The 14,981-nt window shown below is 36.4% G+C and overlaps 2 protein-coding genes across 3 annotated transcripts in view; one reads left to right on the plus strand and one right to left on the minus strand.

Moving 5' to 3' along the window:
* The window catches only part of proser1 (proline and serine rich 1), a 5,881-nt gene extending 3,997 nt beyond the window's left edge, over positions 1-1,884 (minus strand). The window contains exons 1-9 of the mRNA XM_081355218.1: positions 1,760-1,884; positions 1,541-1,606; positions 1,394-1,462; positions 1,219-1,313; positions 1,028-1,121; positions 825-935; positions 650-733; positions 404-482; positions 135-227 (exon numbers count right to left, since the gene is read on the minus strand). Coding sequence (XP_081211344.1) covers positions 135-227; positions 404-482; positions 650-733; positions 825-935; positions 1,028-1,121; positions 1,219-1,313; positions 1,394-1,462; positions 1,541-1,606; positions 1,760-1,804 — 736 coding nt within the window. The 5' untranslated portion in view covers positions 1,805-1,884. The remainder of the gene's footprint in view (positions 1-134; positions 228-403; positions 483-649; positions 734-824; positions 936-1,027; positions 1,122-1,218; positions 1,314-1,393; positions 1,463-1,540; positions 1,607-1,759) is intronic.
* Positions 1,885-2,047: 163 nt separating this feature from the next.
* vps36 (vacuolar protein sorting 36 homolog) lies at positions 2,048-14,746 on the plus strand. Of its 2 annotated transcripts, XM_081355220.1 has the most exons (15): positions 2,048-2,115; positions 2,703-2,790; positions 4,751-4,819; positions 4,963-5,033; positions 5,172-5,286; positions 5,467-5,556; positions 8,501-8,587; positions 8,934-8,966; positions 9,071-9,148; positions 10,518-10,652; positions 11,439-11,504; positions 12,604-12,668; positions 12,990-13,074; positions 13,964-14,040; positions 14,129-14,746. In XM_081355220.1, the coding sequence occupies exons 2-15, from the start codon at positions 2,731-2,733 to the stop codon at positions 14,208-14,210; spliced, it is 1,113 nt and encodes a 370-aa protein (XP_081211346.1). In that variant the 5' UTR covers positions 2,048-2,115; positions 2,703-2,730; the 3' UTR covers positions 14,211-14,746. The 2 variants fall into 2 exon arrangements, with proteins under 2 accessions (XP_081211346.1, XP_081211345.1); XM_081355219.1 differs by lacking the exon at positions 2,048-2,115 and having other exon boundaries at positions 2,592-2,790.
* The last annotated feature ends 235 nt before the right edge of the window (positions 14,747-14,981 follow it).

Raw genomic sequence — 14,981 nt, forward strand, 5'->3', positions numbered from 1 at the left:
TAAGCATGAACATATTGCATGCTATAGGTGCTGCAGGCAGATTTAGAGCATGCCATAGTGAGGTAGCGTCTACATTGCCGTTGCAGCTGTTAAAGGCAGCACACAGTGCTAGCAACAGCAACTGCATATTGTACCTGCCGAATTGAGAGCGGCTCGGTAGGGTGGGGGTGGCACAGTGGCAGTGATGACCCCACCTACTGACACCAGACCTGCGTTGTTGTACGCACCTGAGCAGCATCCAGAGAAGAGGGTAAGAACATTCTGCATCCACATTGTACACAGAAACTCTGCTGGCATTTACATGGTCTGTCTACTCCATATTTCTTTTGTCCATTAGGCAGATCATTTCCCAGACAATTTATTCTTAATCATTCTTTTCTAATCTGAAGAAAAAGGGTCTTACTTGGAGCAATGGTGGCGTGTGGACGACATGGTGGGATAGGATATGGCACAGGTCTGTGTGGATTGTATGTGGATGGTGACTGTTGGAAAAATAGAAATATATGCAATAAAAGGGCCAATAAAGATATGACATCAAAGAGACCTATCCATTATCCAAGAAAACATGATTCTTTGCCATTAATGAAGCATCAAAAGCTTTCAAAGAATACATTTGTTTGGGCAGTAACACCTAGCCAGTAAAACATACCGGTTTGCTTGGTCCGAGTATGCGCGCAGCAATTCCCTTTCCATCCAGGGTTGTATCCTCTCCATCCTTTTTGGCAGAAATTCCCTTGAAAGTTTCGATAAAAGCCATAATTGATTTTTAATAGTTAAATTAAAAGATATGCATTTAAATACATTTATTAAGTAAAGGAACTCACAGGGAATGTTCCTGTGACCTGACTGGGTTTGCCTTTGGGATAAGGGTTCCCTGGGATCATCCCACAGGATGAAATCATCGCCACTGGAGCTTTACATCCCACTTTACACACCTGAACAAATTACAGACATGGCCTGGATTAAAATCCTCATTCATTCAATACAATCTAGACTTTGTAAATCCACTTGAACGAGTACGTTTTACCTGCTCTAGGATTCTTCTTGCACGTTTCTTCTCAGAGAGGTGAATACGAAACGCATCCTCCACAGGACGGTAGTTTTGGGCATCAGAAATATTCCTATAAAAAATACATTACATATTGCAATGCTTGATTAATTTTGAATTGTTTGGATAATTGCTAATGCGTATAAGCATTTCTGTACAGTGTAACTTACAGAGCTATGAGTTCCAGTACAATTATTCTGTCCTTTGAGAATGTGAAAGAATTAAGGATGTTTGCAACCTTTGTTGTTGGAATTGCAACCATTTTCTGCAGGAAATAAAACATGTTATGTGGTTAAATTGTGTCACAAGATTATGGATAAAGAAATAAAGAAGCAGAATTCTTACATGTTGCAAGGCTTTGACAGCCTTTATCTGAGGCTCTGCCCAGGAGAAGTATTTCAAAATGTCAATCACCTGAGGAAGGAAGTTTGACAGGTAAGCAGATGTAAAATACTGCAATTACTGTTCCCTGGAGTTAAAATGTCAACATACCTGTTCACTGGAGAAATACCCATGAACCTGTTCTATAGCTTTGATTCGTTGATCTGTCAAAACGCACTTCAGAACAAAGGAAAATATGACAATTTTAATGCTATACTGTTGCTTATTCAATATTAATAATAATAATAATAATCACTCCAACTGATCACCACTCCCTCCTTCCTTAACAGATAACCCATATTATTTTGTAAATATAAACGATAACGTTACCTTTCTGATTTCGTCCAAAACGATATCAAAGGATTTCTTGTCCATCTTCTCTGATCACTGTATTGATCAATCCCTCTTACAGCATCTCAATGACAAGCCTTCATTCACCTGCTGATGGGAAACTTCATGCAGTAACCCCTTTTAATTATTCACAGCACTGTTGTTTGAATTCATCAACTTTTTGCATATAATCTTATATTTTTTTGCGAATCCAGAATCTTTTCGGACAGGTTCAGCGAGTCCAACAGAAGGCTGACGGTCTCTTTAAGTGCAGATTGGCATCAATGACATGAGGAACAACAATAGTCCAGTGCTAAATCCACACACTCTTCATATGCATCATTCTTCACAGACATGCAAGTCTTTTATCATGCTTGTACAGTTAAAAAATCCACCGAAGTGATTGAAGTTCATAGTTCACGCGCTAATTTAGCTGATTTTGATATAGCTTCGGTGTTTGTTGGGGTTTAGCAGAGATGCTAAAGGCTGCAGTTCGTCTGCGACTTTCTTTGTCAGGACCCCGAAACGAAAGAGTCTGTTTCTAAATGCGGCTCAAGAAGTTGACATTTTATTTTGAAATAAATGGCATTTAGTAAATTATTTATATTTTATTATCCATATATTAACTCAGTTGTTGTTTTTAGATTAGTCAAAATATTGATAATAATGAAAACAATAACAAACAAATTATGTATGAATACAATTCTCACCATATGAAAACGGATATATACATATATAATAATAATTGTATATGTATGACTTTATATAACACGTATTAAGTGCAAATTTGCGGCTTTCTTTCTGAATGGATTGTCATATTTCTGAGACAGGCGCATTCTCGGACATCTAAGCGGAAGTAAACAGCTGTAGCTTCATGTGTATGTTTAATATGCTCTAGCTCTGTTTTTCACTTTTGTTTTATTATTTTGATAAAAATGGACAGATTTGTTTGGACAAATGGGCTCCTTGATATGAACGAAACGTTAGTAATCCAACAAAGAGGAGTGAGACTTTACGACGGGGAAGACAAGGTAGTCTAAGCTTAGATAGTTCATGTGGATTCAACTGAAAGTTATAAAATGACATCCATGTGGGAGATTCTGTTTTGGCAATGATGCATAAGATTATAGATAAACACAAATATATTTCAGATCATGTAGTTTTCATGTTGCTTATTAAAGCTGTTAAAAGGAGAACAAATATGTAATTTTAGAATAAAAAATTGTATAATACAGAAGACTAACACTTTACAGTAAGGTTTCATTTGTTGAATGTTGACATTAGTTAACTACATCAGCTTCTAAGGCATTTGTTAGCCTTAGTTTATGTTAATTTCAACATTTACTATTGCGTTTTTAAAATTAAAAGTTATGTTAACATTAGTTAATGCACTGTGAACTAATGAATGAATAAACAATGAAGAACTGCACTTTTATTAACTAAAATTGACAAGGATTATTAAATGTTGTAAAAAAATATATTGTTCACTTTTAGTTTGTAAGGACCATCCATTGGCCCAAAGACGGAATCCAACGGCCTGGCGAAGGTTTAAAGCGTGTATGTCTTTTCAGCGATCCAGTGAAGTTCACTTAATTTATTGGAACTTAGTTTTAGTATTACTTGAGCTCTATGCGTAATCTGACTCCAATTTCAAATGTTAATCAAATTTAGATCGTATTTCTGATTAGAAAATAATCATAAATATTGATTATGAATTAATTTAGATCTTTGAATATTCTGAATATCCCATACTTTCAGTTATTAATTCATTATGGACCCAATGCCGCACAGAGATCACGTCGGCCAATTCGTGTTTCTCACGGACACAAACTTGTTAATTCTGATTTTAGTCAGAGGATGTAGGGTGTGCTAATACCTCTAAAGTCGGTCGCCTACTGCTTACTCGGGCTAGAGAGTGTAGTTTAATTTAGCCATTTCCATACAACTTGCTAAACCAGTGATAGACAGAAATCAAAAGATCTCCAGATGACGTGCCTACTGCTCCGTTCATACATGTGCCTTTAGTTTGACCTACCTTAACTAAGATTTGCGGTAGCACCAGCCTCCTTAATATATTAAAATAATGATTTCAGAATACTTCAGAATAAATCAAGATGTAACATTTATTTGTCAGGTAAAAATGTATCATGCCAATTACAGAAGTAAATGATTAAAAGCCAATTCAGAAAATACATGACATCATTTACTCAAAGATGACTCTAAAAGTAAGCAATGTTCTCCTGACAAAGACACACAGTAATGTGTCAGGATTTTCCAACAGGAAAATACTGACATGCATTACTGTGTGGGGGATGATCCTGGTAAAAGATTCCCCAAAGATTGCTCTGTCCCCTCACCTTAAATACCAGACCAGAACAACAGGGGTTATACAAATGTTGTTTAGAGTTGTTTGGGCCAATCCATGTACCCCAGGGGGGTAGCACCTGGTTTCTTGAGATATTGAAAAGAGATATCAGCCAGAGAGGAGATACAGGATTCTCCTAAGTTCTCAATCTTTCTCATTAAACCAATGACTGCAATGAAATTAAGACCATTTTACCAATCGCACTGAGACCCTTAAAATGATACCAAACATGAAAAGGAAAAAACAACACATTCACAAGATATGCGATATATAGACATTCTTAATTTAACTTTCAGTGACTTGAGGAGGGAGAAGAGAAGGGAGAGGGGGGATGAGTTGAAGTCAAACAAAGGGACAAGGAGATAAGTTTGGGCAGGACAAGGTTCTGTGCTCTGTCTTTGCTATCTGCTGTCCAGGGGGCATTTTATGGCATTATTGCAGGGTGAGTTTTGTTTTAGCAGGAAAATCAGTTCTTACAAGTTCATGCTAGTTTTAACACAGGACCATTAACAGATGCGACCTTATTGTAAAATGTTACCTATTAGACAATATAAAGATATGCTTTACTTAAATGGTGTATATTAATGTTCGGTAATTCACAGATTTCCCCTTTTCCTCATTGACAGGCTAAACTTGATGTTGGAGCCATTCTTCTCAGTACCCATCGCCTGCTCTGGAGAGACCAGAAGAGTCATGTAATGTCATCTTCAGTATATTTTCTCTGCACTTAAATTGATTCTTCATCTTTTCTTCTCGTCCTTTTGCTTTAAACGAAGAACTTTTGAGAGCACAGTGTGTTTGCTTACATTTTTGATTCCTCTAATATGTTGTTCTGTAGGAATGCTGTATATGCATACCCTTGTCACAGGTCATATTCTTTGAGGAGCAAGCAGCAGGCATCGGAAAGAGGTGACTGCACTGTAACATCAGCATGCAATTCACACATCTGACATATGGAACATGCAGTAATAATAGTGGAAGATACACCCTGTAAATCTGCTTATTAATCTGTATTAAAAGTAAATCGTTGCCTTTCAAACCCTGCAGTGCCAAGATTGTTATTCACCTTTATCCATCCCCTGAAAATAAGGAGCCAGGCCCCTACCAGCAGAGCAAGTACTCTTATATAAAGCTGTCCTTCAAGGAACATGGGCAGATTGAGGTCAGTAACTGTGATGTCACAAAATATTTCTACTGAGATGATGCATGGAGCTAATTACTCCACTAAATCTGGCTTAATATAGTTTGGAGCATAAGCAGTCATGACGCTTAGACAGGAACGGAGCAGATGAGGTGTTAGGTAGGTGTAAATAAGGTAACTTGTGCTGTGTTTGATGTGTAGTTTTACAGACGTCTAACAGAAGAGATGACTCAGAAGCGATGGGAGAATACACCCGTCTCACAGCCGATCCCCACAGTAACAGGACCCAAGGTCAGCTCAGACCGAGACTTTGAATGATACATAATGTTTTAATATACAGTACATGTTTTTTTTTTCTATTTATTGTTTTGTTTTTGTGTTTATTTAAAGATCTGTATTATTTTGTAAATATTTATGTGTTGATAGCTTAAAATCCTTTTTATAACTATATATATATATATATATATATATATATATGTATCTCATTTTAGTTCAAGTTTTTGGAATTATGTGTTTTTGTCATTTTAATTATTATTATTTTTTGTTTATTTAATATTTCTATTTTCTGACAATGCTGTTCATATACACTAACATTCCAAAGTTTGGTTTCAGTAAAAACATTTTTTTTAAAGAAATGTATACTTTTTTTTCAGCAAGTTTGCATTAAAGGGATAGTTCACCCAGAAATATCTGTTCCAAACCTGTATGAGTTTCTTTCCTCTGTTGAACACAAAAGAAGATATTTTGAAGAATGTCTGTAACCAAACGGTTGATGGACGGACCCCATTAACTTCCATACTATACATACTATGGAAGTCAATGGTGACCAGCAAGTGTTTAATTACCAACATTCTTTAAAATATATTCTTTTGTGTACAGCAGAAGAAAGGAAATCATACAGGTTTGGAACAACTTGAGGGTGACTAAATGATTTTTGGGTGAACTAATCCCTTTAAAGGAACACTCCGACTTTTTGGGACTTTAGCTTATTCACAGTATCCCCCAGAGTTAGATGAGTCCATACATACCTTTTTCATTTCTGTGCGTTCTGTAAGTGTTATTTGACGCACCCACCGCTAGCCTAGCTTAGCACAAAGACTGGATGTAAATGGATAAGGTAGCATACTAATCCTAATAAGTGACAAAATAATGCAAACATTTTCCTATTTACATGTTGTGATCTGTATAGTCACAGCGTGTACAAATAACAAGGCTATATGAGACTATATGTATATATGGCTATATGTAGGGCTGAACACATCGAATTTTCATCGTCATCGCGATATGAACTCGCGCGATGAACACATCGCAACAGACAGCCTGACACAATGAATAACACCTGGTTCAGATTTCAAGATTTTTGTGTCTGTTACGATAGTCACGGTGTCAGATTACTCGATTTTGACTCCTAAAATCTTGTCGTGTCATGGACAAGAAACATGTCAGACTACACGTTGCTTTCCGACCAGTCATCGCGTGCCGTCACACGCACACATTCACTCGCAAACATTCACTCGCACACACACACGCACACACACACACACTGTCCCTCGCTCGCTCGCGCGCGCGCGCACACACACGCACACACACACACACACACACACACACTGTCCCTCGCCCACTCACTCGCGCTAAATAGTAATCCAGGCAGGTAATAAACGTTTGACCTATCACGCAAATAACCTATTAAAGCACTAAGACATGGGAACAGTATATTCTATTTTACAATGTCTATTAAAAAAAATTCAGATTTGAATATTTATCGCAAGTCATATCGTCATCGCACTATTAAACAATGTTATCGCACATCGCAGCTTTTCCTCATATCGTGCAGCCCTATGAGACAGAGACCATTTTTAATCGTATAAATACTGGGAACTATATTCTCACTAGGCGTAGGAGCACAGCTACTTGGGCGGAGTGATTAGCGCAGCACACGAGACGCCCTGTTGATGGTTCTGTAAACAAAACAAACGTGACTAACTAGCTAGTAGCGAACGTGACTCGTGATCATGGCTGACTTTGAGGAATTGTCAGAGGAATTTTACTGGGTATCAAACCAAGATCCAGAACCATATAGTTTTGAGCCAGAATACACAGACGAGGAGTTACAAACTTTGGAAGCTGTAAGACAAGATACAGCGAACACCCATGATTGTAAACTATAAATTTACTATCTAGTAATTGCTGACTCTATTACTCCAACTCTGAGCGAACTCTCTGCTCCTCCCTAATCACTCCGCCCAAGTAGCTGTGCTCCTACGCCTAGTGAGAATATAGTTCCCAGTATTTATACGATTAAAAATGGTCTCTGTCTCATATAGCCTTGTTATTTGTACACGCTGTGACTATACAGATCACAACATGTAAATAGGAAAATGTTTGCATTATTTTGTCACTTATTGGGATTAGTATGCTACCTTATCCATTTACATCCAGTCTTTGTGCTAAGCTAGGCTAGCGGTGGGTGCGTCAAATAACACTTACAGAACGCACAGAAATGAAAAAGTTATGTATGGACTTATCTAACTCTGGGGGATACTGTGAATAAGCTAAAGTCCCAAAAAGTCGGAGTGTTCCTTTAAATTGAAAGATTTGTATTTTAAAAAAAAAATGCTGTTCTTTTGAACTTTCTAGTCATCAACAAATCCTGAAAAACATTTATCACAGTTTTCCCCAAAAATATTAAGCTGCCCAACTGGTTTCAATGTTGATAATAAGAAATGTTTCTCGAGCATCAAATCAGCATATTAAAATGATTTTTGAAGGTTCATGTGACACTGAAGACTGGAGTAATGATGCTGAAAATTCAGCTTTGCATCCCAGGAATAAATAACATTTTTAAATATATTCAAACATAAAGCAGTTATTTTTAAATTGTAATGATATTTTCCAATATTGCTGTTTTTATTGTATTTTTGATCAAATAATTGCATGTTTTGCAACATAAAAAATGAACCAACTCCAAACTTTTGAACGGTAGGGCATGTTGTTTTATTTGAGATATATTGGTTTATTATAAAGATTGGTTTATTTATTTAATTTTATTATAGACTGTGTCTCGTAAGGAACACGCCATAGCCCTGAAGCAGTGACCCCTGGGAAAACCCTTTCCTTCCTGTTTCTTTGTTATTTGTTTGCATTTTTTTTTTTTGTAGTTATTGTTTGTGCATGGGTGTGCTTAACAAAGACTGAGGCTCATTTTTCTCTCTTCTTTTTTCCTGTGGTTCTGTAGGCAGGAAGGACACGCGCAGTGGGCATTGTGGGTATTGAACGGAAGTTGGAGGAGAAAAGAAAAGAAACAGATAAAAACATTTCTGAGGTAAGAAAGAGAAACAGACTGACAGGTAGTCCTAAAAAGACCTAAAGAGCTCTGGGATACTAGCTTGAGATAATAATAATGCCACAATCAGGCATTGGGCGCCGTGGCCCCCTTTTGAGGGGCCCCTGATGTTGAAAGAAAACGGCACCCTGTGTTTAATGCTAGATGACCTCATAGCTCTGATTAGCTTCCTGGCACAGCTATAATGGAAGATAAAAAGAGAGTGCACAGCGGTGGGATATCCTGTTAGGTGTGGGCACACCTAGTGATTTTGGCTCTTGAAAAAGAGGTATTTTGGATATCACCTTTTTCACGTTTCCATTCTAATATCTGTCTCTTCTTTCAGGCCTTTGAAGATCTCAGTAAACTAATGGAAAAGGTCAGTCACTCAGTAGGTCTGTGGGTCGGCCTGATGTCAGGCAGAATACAGCCATGGTCAGGTTTATCGGTCTTGTTTCAGCGACTCACTATCTTTCCCTGTAGGCCAAAGAGATGGTGGAGCTCTCCAGATCCATTGCCAACAAAATCAAAGACAAACAGGGTGACATCACTGAAGATGAGGTGAGCTTAAAGACCCTGAGGGACACCAGTGTTTCACTGGGGGGAAAAGAGCAAAACAAATGTGATTGGCTGAGATATTTGACATAAACCAATCCATAATCACATACTGGGTTTTATACAATACCATTTGAAAGTTTGGGGCAGTAAGCTTTTTTTTATGTTTTGTTAAATGTTTTTGCTCACCAAGGCTGCATTAATTTGATCAAAAATACAGTAAAAACATTAATACTGTGAAATAGTATTACAATTTATAATAACTGTACTAGATTTGAATATATTTGTGATAGCAAAGCTGAATTTTCAGCATCATTAAAACAGTCTTCAGTGTCACATGATCCTTCAGAAATAATTCTAATATGCTGAGTTGGTACATAAGAAACATTTCTTATTATTATCAATGTTGAAAACGGTTATGCTGCTTAATATTTGTAATATTTTTCAGGATTCTTTAAAAAATAGAAAGTTCAAAAGAACATAATTTATTTGACAGTAATATTTAGTAAAGTTATAAATGTCTTTACTGTCACTTTTGGTCAATTTAAGCATTCTTGCTGAATGAAAGTAATAAAAGAAATTATTCTTTTTTTATCTTGCTGACCCCAAACCTTTGATTTGCTAGTGTATATACACATATGAACTTGTAAGTGGAGGCTGTTGCCTTTTTATAAGGCTGTTTCCTCCTCAAAGTCTATTACTGCTTTTATCCTGCCTAAGATAATAAGCTTTCGTAGATTACATGTAGATAACAGCTGCTATGTGTATTGTTATAGCTATCTGTTTAGTTTTATTTAGCCTCTATATGCACAGGTATGCCTCTAATAGGGTGTATATCAATCCCTCTCTTTTGAATAAAATATTACATTTGATCATGCATGTATATTTGTAATTTTCTCTGGCTCAGTGGAGTGTCTATAAGTCCAAAGCTTGGAAAACATTGGCAGCGTAATCCACACAGAGCTCGAAAATCCCGGTGGCTCGCAACATACACTTTGCACAGGGATGTCAAGGGCTGGGAAATGAGACAGTGACACAAATAGAACTTAGAATCGAGCTGAAAAGCAGCCAGGATTGAGACCCACCAATCAGAGCGCATATGGTGCATGTTTCTTAAGTGCAGGATTGCATCCAAATGGACACATATAAATATTTATTGGACAGAAAATGACCTGTTATTACAGAAGTCCATAATCAGATGAGGGAAAAGCTTTGGCACATCTCAAAATGAGTAGATGCATTTTGTTCTGTAGAAATGTTGAAGTTCACATGCTAAAACTGGCTGTTAGAATTTCGCAGTGTTGTTAGTAGGCTATATATTTAGTGTAGAGCTGCAATTAAATTAGTCATGTTTGTTTTGTGTGCCTTCTGACAGACCATCCGTTTCAAGTCTTATTTGCTGAGTATGGGTATAGCCAACCCGGTGACCAGAGAGACACACGGCTCTGGCACACAGTACCACATCCAGCTCGCCAAACAGCTGGGAGACATGCTGCAAGCCCCACTGGAGGTGATAAACCGTGTGTGTTTACATGCATCTCTATGATTTCTATGAAATATGCTTATCAAATAGTTTTACATAGCCCTGTATAGGTGTAGTAGCCCTATATATATATTTGCATATACGCAACTGTTCAACAGTTTGAGGTCAGTAAGAGTTTTAGTCAGCAAGGATACATTAAATTGATCAAAAATGACATTCCTAATGTTACATAGAACTTTGTTCCTTTGAACTTTCTAGTTATCAAAGAATCCTGAAAAATTATCATATTCTGAATAAAAGCTGCATATTAGAATGATTTCTGAAAGATCATGTGACCCTGAAGACTTGAACAATGGCTGCTTTGTCATTACAGGAATAAATTACATTTTAAAATGATTCAATTAAAATAAATTATTTCACATTGTAACCATAATTTTAAATATTACTGCAGCCTTGAATAAGAGACTTCAAAAACATAAAAAAAAAAAATCCTACTGACACCAAACTTTTGATGCGTGTATGAAACACAGGTGTAGATCTATATTCTTCTTAGTACAGTAATTGCAACTGAGTTTAATATTGTTTTAATATTTAATATTATTTAATATTTAATACTGTTTGTTGATTTTATTTGGTGAGTAGTTAATCATGATGAACATCATTATCTCAAAATCATCATTTTGTTGGGGTTTAATTTGTGGTAATGATCAGCTGGCTGTACATTTTGTCTTACAGTATGTCATTATGTGAATTTTATCCTTCCTTCCTTAGTCTTCCTCAGCCTCTACTGATCTTTATTATCTGTCTCTGTAGGAGCGTGGAGGAATGATGGCCCTCACTGAAGTGTACTGTCTGGTGAACAGAGCCCGTGGGATGGAGGTAAAATGAATCAGGACCGCTACAATCAAGACAGAAGCATCAGTGTGTCTTTTCATAGAGTTAATCAGATCTGATCCTGATCTTCTTCCAGCAGCATTAAGAGTGAAGCTGATGATGGAACAGCCATCTGGAGAGTAGAGAGCAAACTCTCACATGAAATCAGAGCATGATGTGTTTGCATGTATATGACTATATCACTGCGTTTTGTAAAACTAGCTCTCAGGTTCATCTCTGGGGTATGCTAACTTTATTAACATAAGAACACACTCAAAAATGTAATTTAAATGTTTAAATTATTAATAGGCATCAGGATCTTAGACTTCCATGGGGGGAGAGAGAGACTTTTTTAAGTACAGTATATATTATTATTATTATTTTATTTACTATTTATTTATTAGGGTTATTCTGGTGGCTTTAATTAAAAAACTTGGGAATAAATTATTATAAAACAGTTATAGTTCAATAAAACTGCTTATGTTTTAAAAATGTTTTATCTGCCAAATCAAGCTCATATGCTGCAACCAACATGCAGAAAAAAATAGCTTAGACAATTATTTGACAATTTTATCACAGCAAGGTTAGTTCAGGGTTTAAAATGTCATGTGTTGTGACTCCCCAAAATCTAAATATTAACAAAAAAATTACCCTGTATAAAAGTTGTTAATATATTTTTTTATATATTTTTTTTAGAAAGTCCAGAAGAACAGCATGTATTTGAAATGCACATCTTTTGTAACATAATAAATGTCTTTACTATGACTTTTGATCAATATAGTGCATCCTTGCTGAATAAAAGTATTTATTTCTTTAAAAAAAAATTATACTGACCCTAAACTTTAAGTGGTAAGCGTATGTTTGAAAAACATTTTGAAAATAATGATTAAGATGTGTACACTCATATCTAAAGTACTTCTTGACCTTTTACTTGATGGTTACACCACATGACATTTTTGAGTCATTCCATTCATTTGAAATGTCTCATGTGAAATATGCAGAAAGATCTATGTAGTTCTATAGTAACAAGTTATTTATTTTTTTAGATAAATATTTCAAAAGCATTCTAGATGAATGATCCCCCCCAAAAAAAATTTCTTCCCAGCTTCTCTCTCCGGAGGACTTGGTCAATGCCTGCAAGATGTTTGAGTCACTGAAGCTTCCTCTACGGTAAGGGTGTGAGCATTTATATTTGTATGTGTGTTTGCACAAGTAAACGTGAACGAATGTGCATGTGTCTGTACGAGCCAGGCTTTGTAAGCAGAGGCGGGTCAGCGTGAGATCGGTCAGCCACTTCCTGGCAGACTTCCTGTTTTCAGGACCCATGTCCGCCCTCTGTCTGTTGGCTGCATTTTCCAACTTTCAAAAGAAAACAACCATTTGACTCATAAACCACAGTTAGGTTGCATACAATTAGATTATGAAGCAGTAATGTCTTGTTGGGTTCTTAAGTAACCAGCAACAAAAACCACATTTGTCTTTCCCTGTCAGGTTGCGAGTATTTGACAGCGGGGTGATGGTTGTCCAACTCCAGTCCCACAGTGAAGAGGAAATGATTGCCTCAGCTCTAGATAACGTGAGTGTCATGCCATCATTTTCCCCATCTGTGAAATCACTTATGTGGCGGTTCAAACATCATGCAGAAACTTTGTCATGTTTAATTACGGGTTATTAGAGTGGAAATTGGATCGGATCTATAACCACAAACTTGTACAGCCAATTTCTTCCTCTTCAATTGAATGGTCGTGGTCAGAGAGTGAGAGAAGCTTCCCATTTCATTCTCCTAGAAATTGCATGAAATGAACCACCTTCAAAGTGTTTTTTGGACAAGACACAGCTAGCAGATGTGATTGGGGGCGGTGTTTTAGGCCAAAGAGCTGGAACGTGAGGCGTGTCAGATTAGATATTTCCATCTCTGAAGAGTCCAAGACAGATGCGGTAAAGGAGAGGAATGTTCTAAAAAACAAAGCATATTTGAAGATCGTTTGACATGAGATGGTAATTATTGCTCTATTCACATTGTATCAGCTATTAGATTTGGTATATATACGAAACCTGTCAAGATCATAACTGGGTCATATTTCGCACTAAAATAAGAATCAGAAATTAGATTTTGCTCAAAGAAAATGAAGCCTTTAAAATATTAAGTAACCATTAAAATCTTTTGCTTTCATTATGTCTTCTCAACGTTTCCCCAAAAAATGGTCATTACCGTAATGCAAAAAACAATTATTTAAAGCATAAAATATTTATATTGTAGCTATTGTATTTGAGATTATTTGGACTTTAATTTATGTTTGTGTAAATCAAAAAAAAATTTTTTTACTGTGAATAAATAAATAAAATTCTTCAGCCAGTGTATTGTGATAATGAGGATTTTGCAATTATCTAAAAACACAAAGCGGTGGTTTTATTGGGAATCCATTTGGTTTAATTGAGGTTTGCTTCTCTTTTGATTTTCCCAGGTGTCTGATAAAGGCTCCCTCACTGCTGAAGAGTTTGCCAAGCTGCTGGGACTGTCAGTTCTCCTTGCTAAAGAAAGGTACAGGAGACATCCTTTTCCTTATTTCATCAATAATTCATCCCTCAAGTGTCTTCACAGTATTTTGATGTATCGCTCTCTTTTACAGGTTGTTATTAGCTGAAAAAATGGGTCACTTGTGCCGAGACGATTCAGTAGAAGGTCTGCGATTTTATCCCAACCTGTTCTGACGCACAAGGCCAACATGTTATCAAACCTTGCTGTCTCTCAGCTCCTGTTGGCCCCCAGATCCCTCTCAGAACTGATAACTGATTAGCTCTCGCTCTGGACACAAGTGGGCACCCACTTTCCACTGTGTTTGTCAATAGGGTCTTTCATGAATGTTGGTTAAGGTTACTGCATTCTTCTGTGTGTAACATGTTTAGTGATTTCCACAGCCTTTAATGAATAGGGAATTACAGAAATGATCATGCAGAGGATGCAGTTTCTTGGTGGTATCAGTTATGTTGATACTGTGTGTGTTTCCAGCACATTCAATGCGGTTAGATTGTCAATAAAAATATGTAGGTCATTTTGCATTACATATGAAAAGAAACAGGAAATCTTATGATTATACTCAGGAAAAAAACTTTTAATGCTAAAATAATTAGAAAATTCATCTGACACTCTTGGTGGGAGCAATCTGCTTTTCCCCTTATGGAAACATAAAGTCTTCCGCACTTATTTTGGAACGTTATGTAATAATAATATTTCTTTTTTTAAAACATTTTCTGTCTTTGGTTTTTCATTCATGTGTTCATTTATCTTTCTTGATTATTTCTGGTGTATTATATTATGTTTCATTGGTGTTTTTTATTCTTGTTTATTATATCAGATGTTTCACCAACGTTGTTGGTCTTTTTTGGCACTAATTGCGAATGAGGAATTTAATAATACTGTTTTTCTAAGGTCTATTCCACCGAAACATGTGAGCTAGTAATGACAACTGATATTACAATGAG

This window comes from Scardinius erythrophthalmus, assembly GCF_964197995.2.
Source record: "Scardinius erythrophthalmus genome assembly, chromosome: 23".
Classification (NCBI taxonomy): Eukaryota; Metazoa; Chordata; class Actinopteri; order Cypriniformes; family Leuciscidae; genus Scardinius; species Scardinius erythrophthalmus.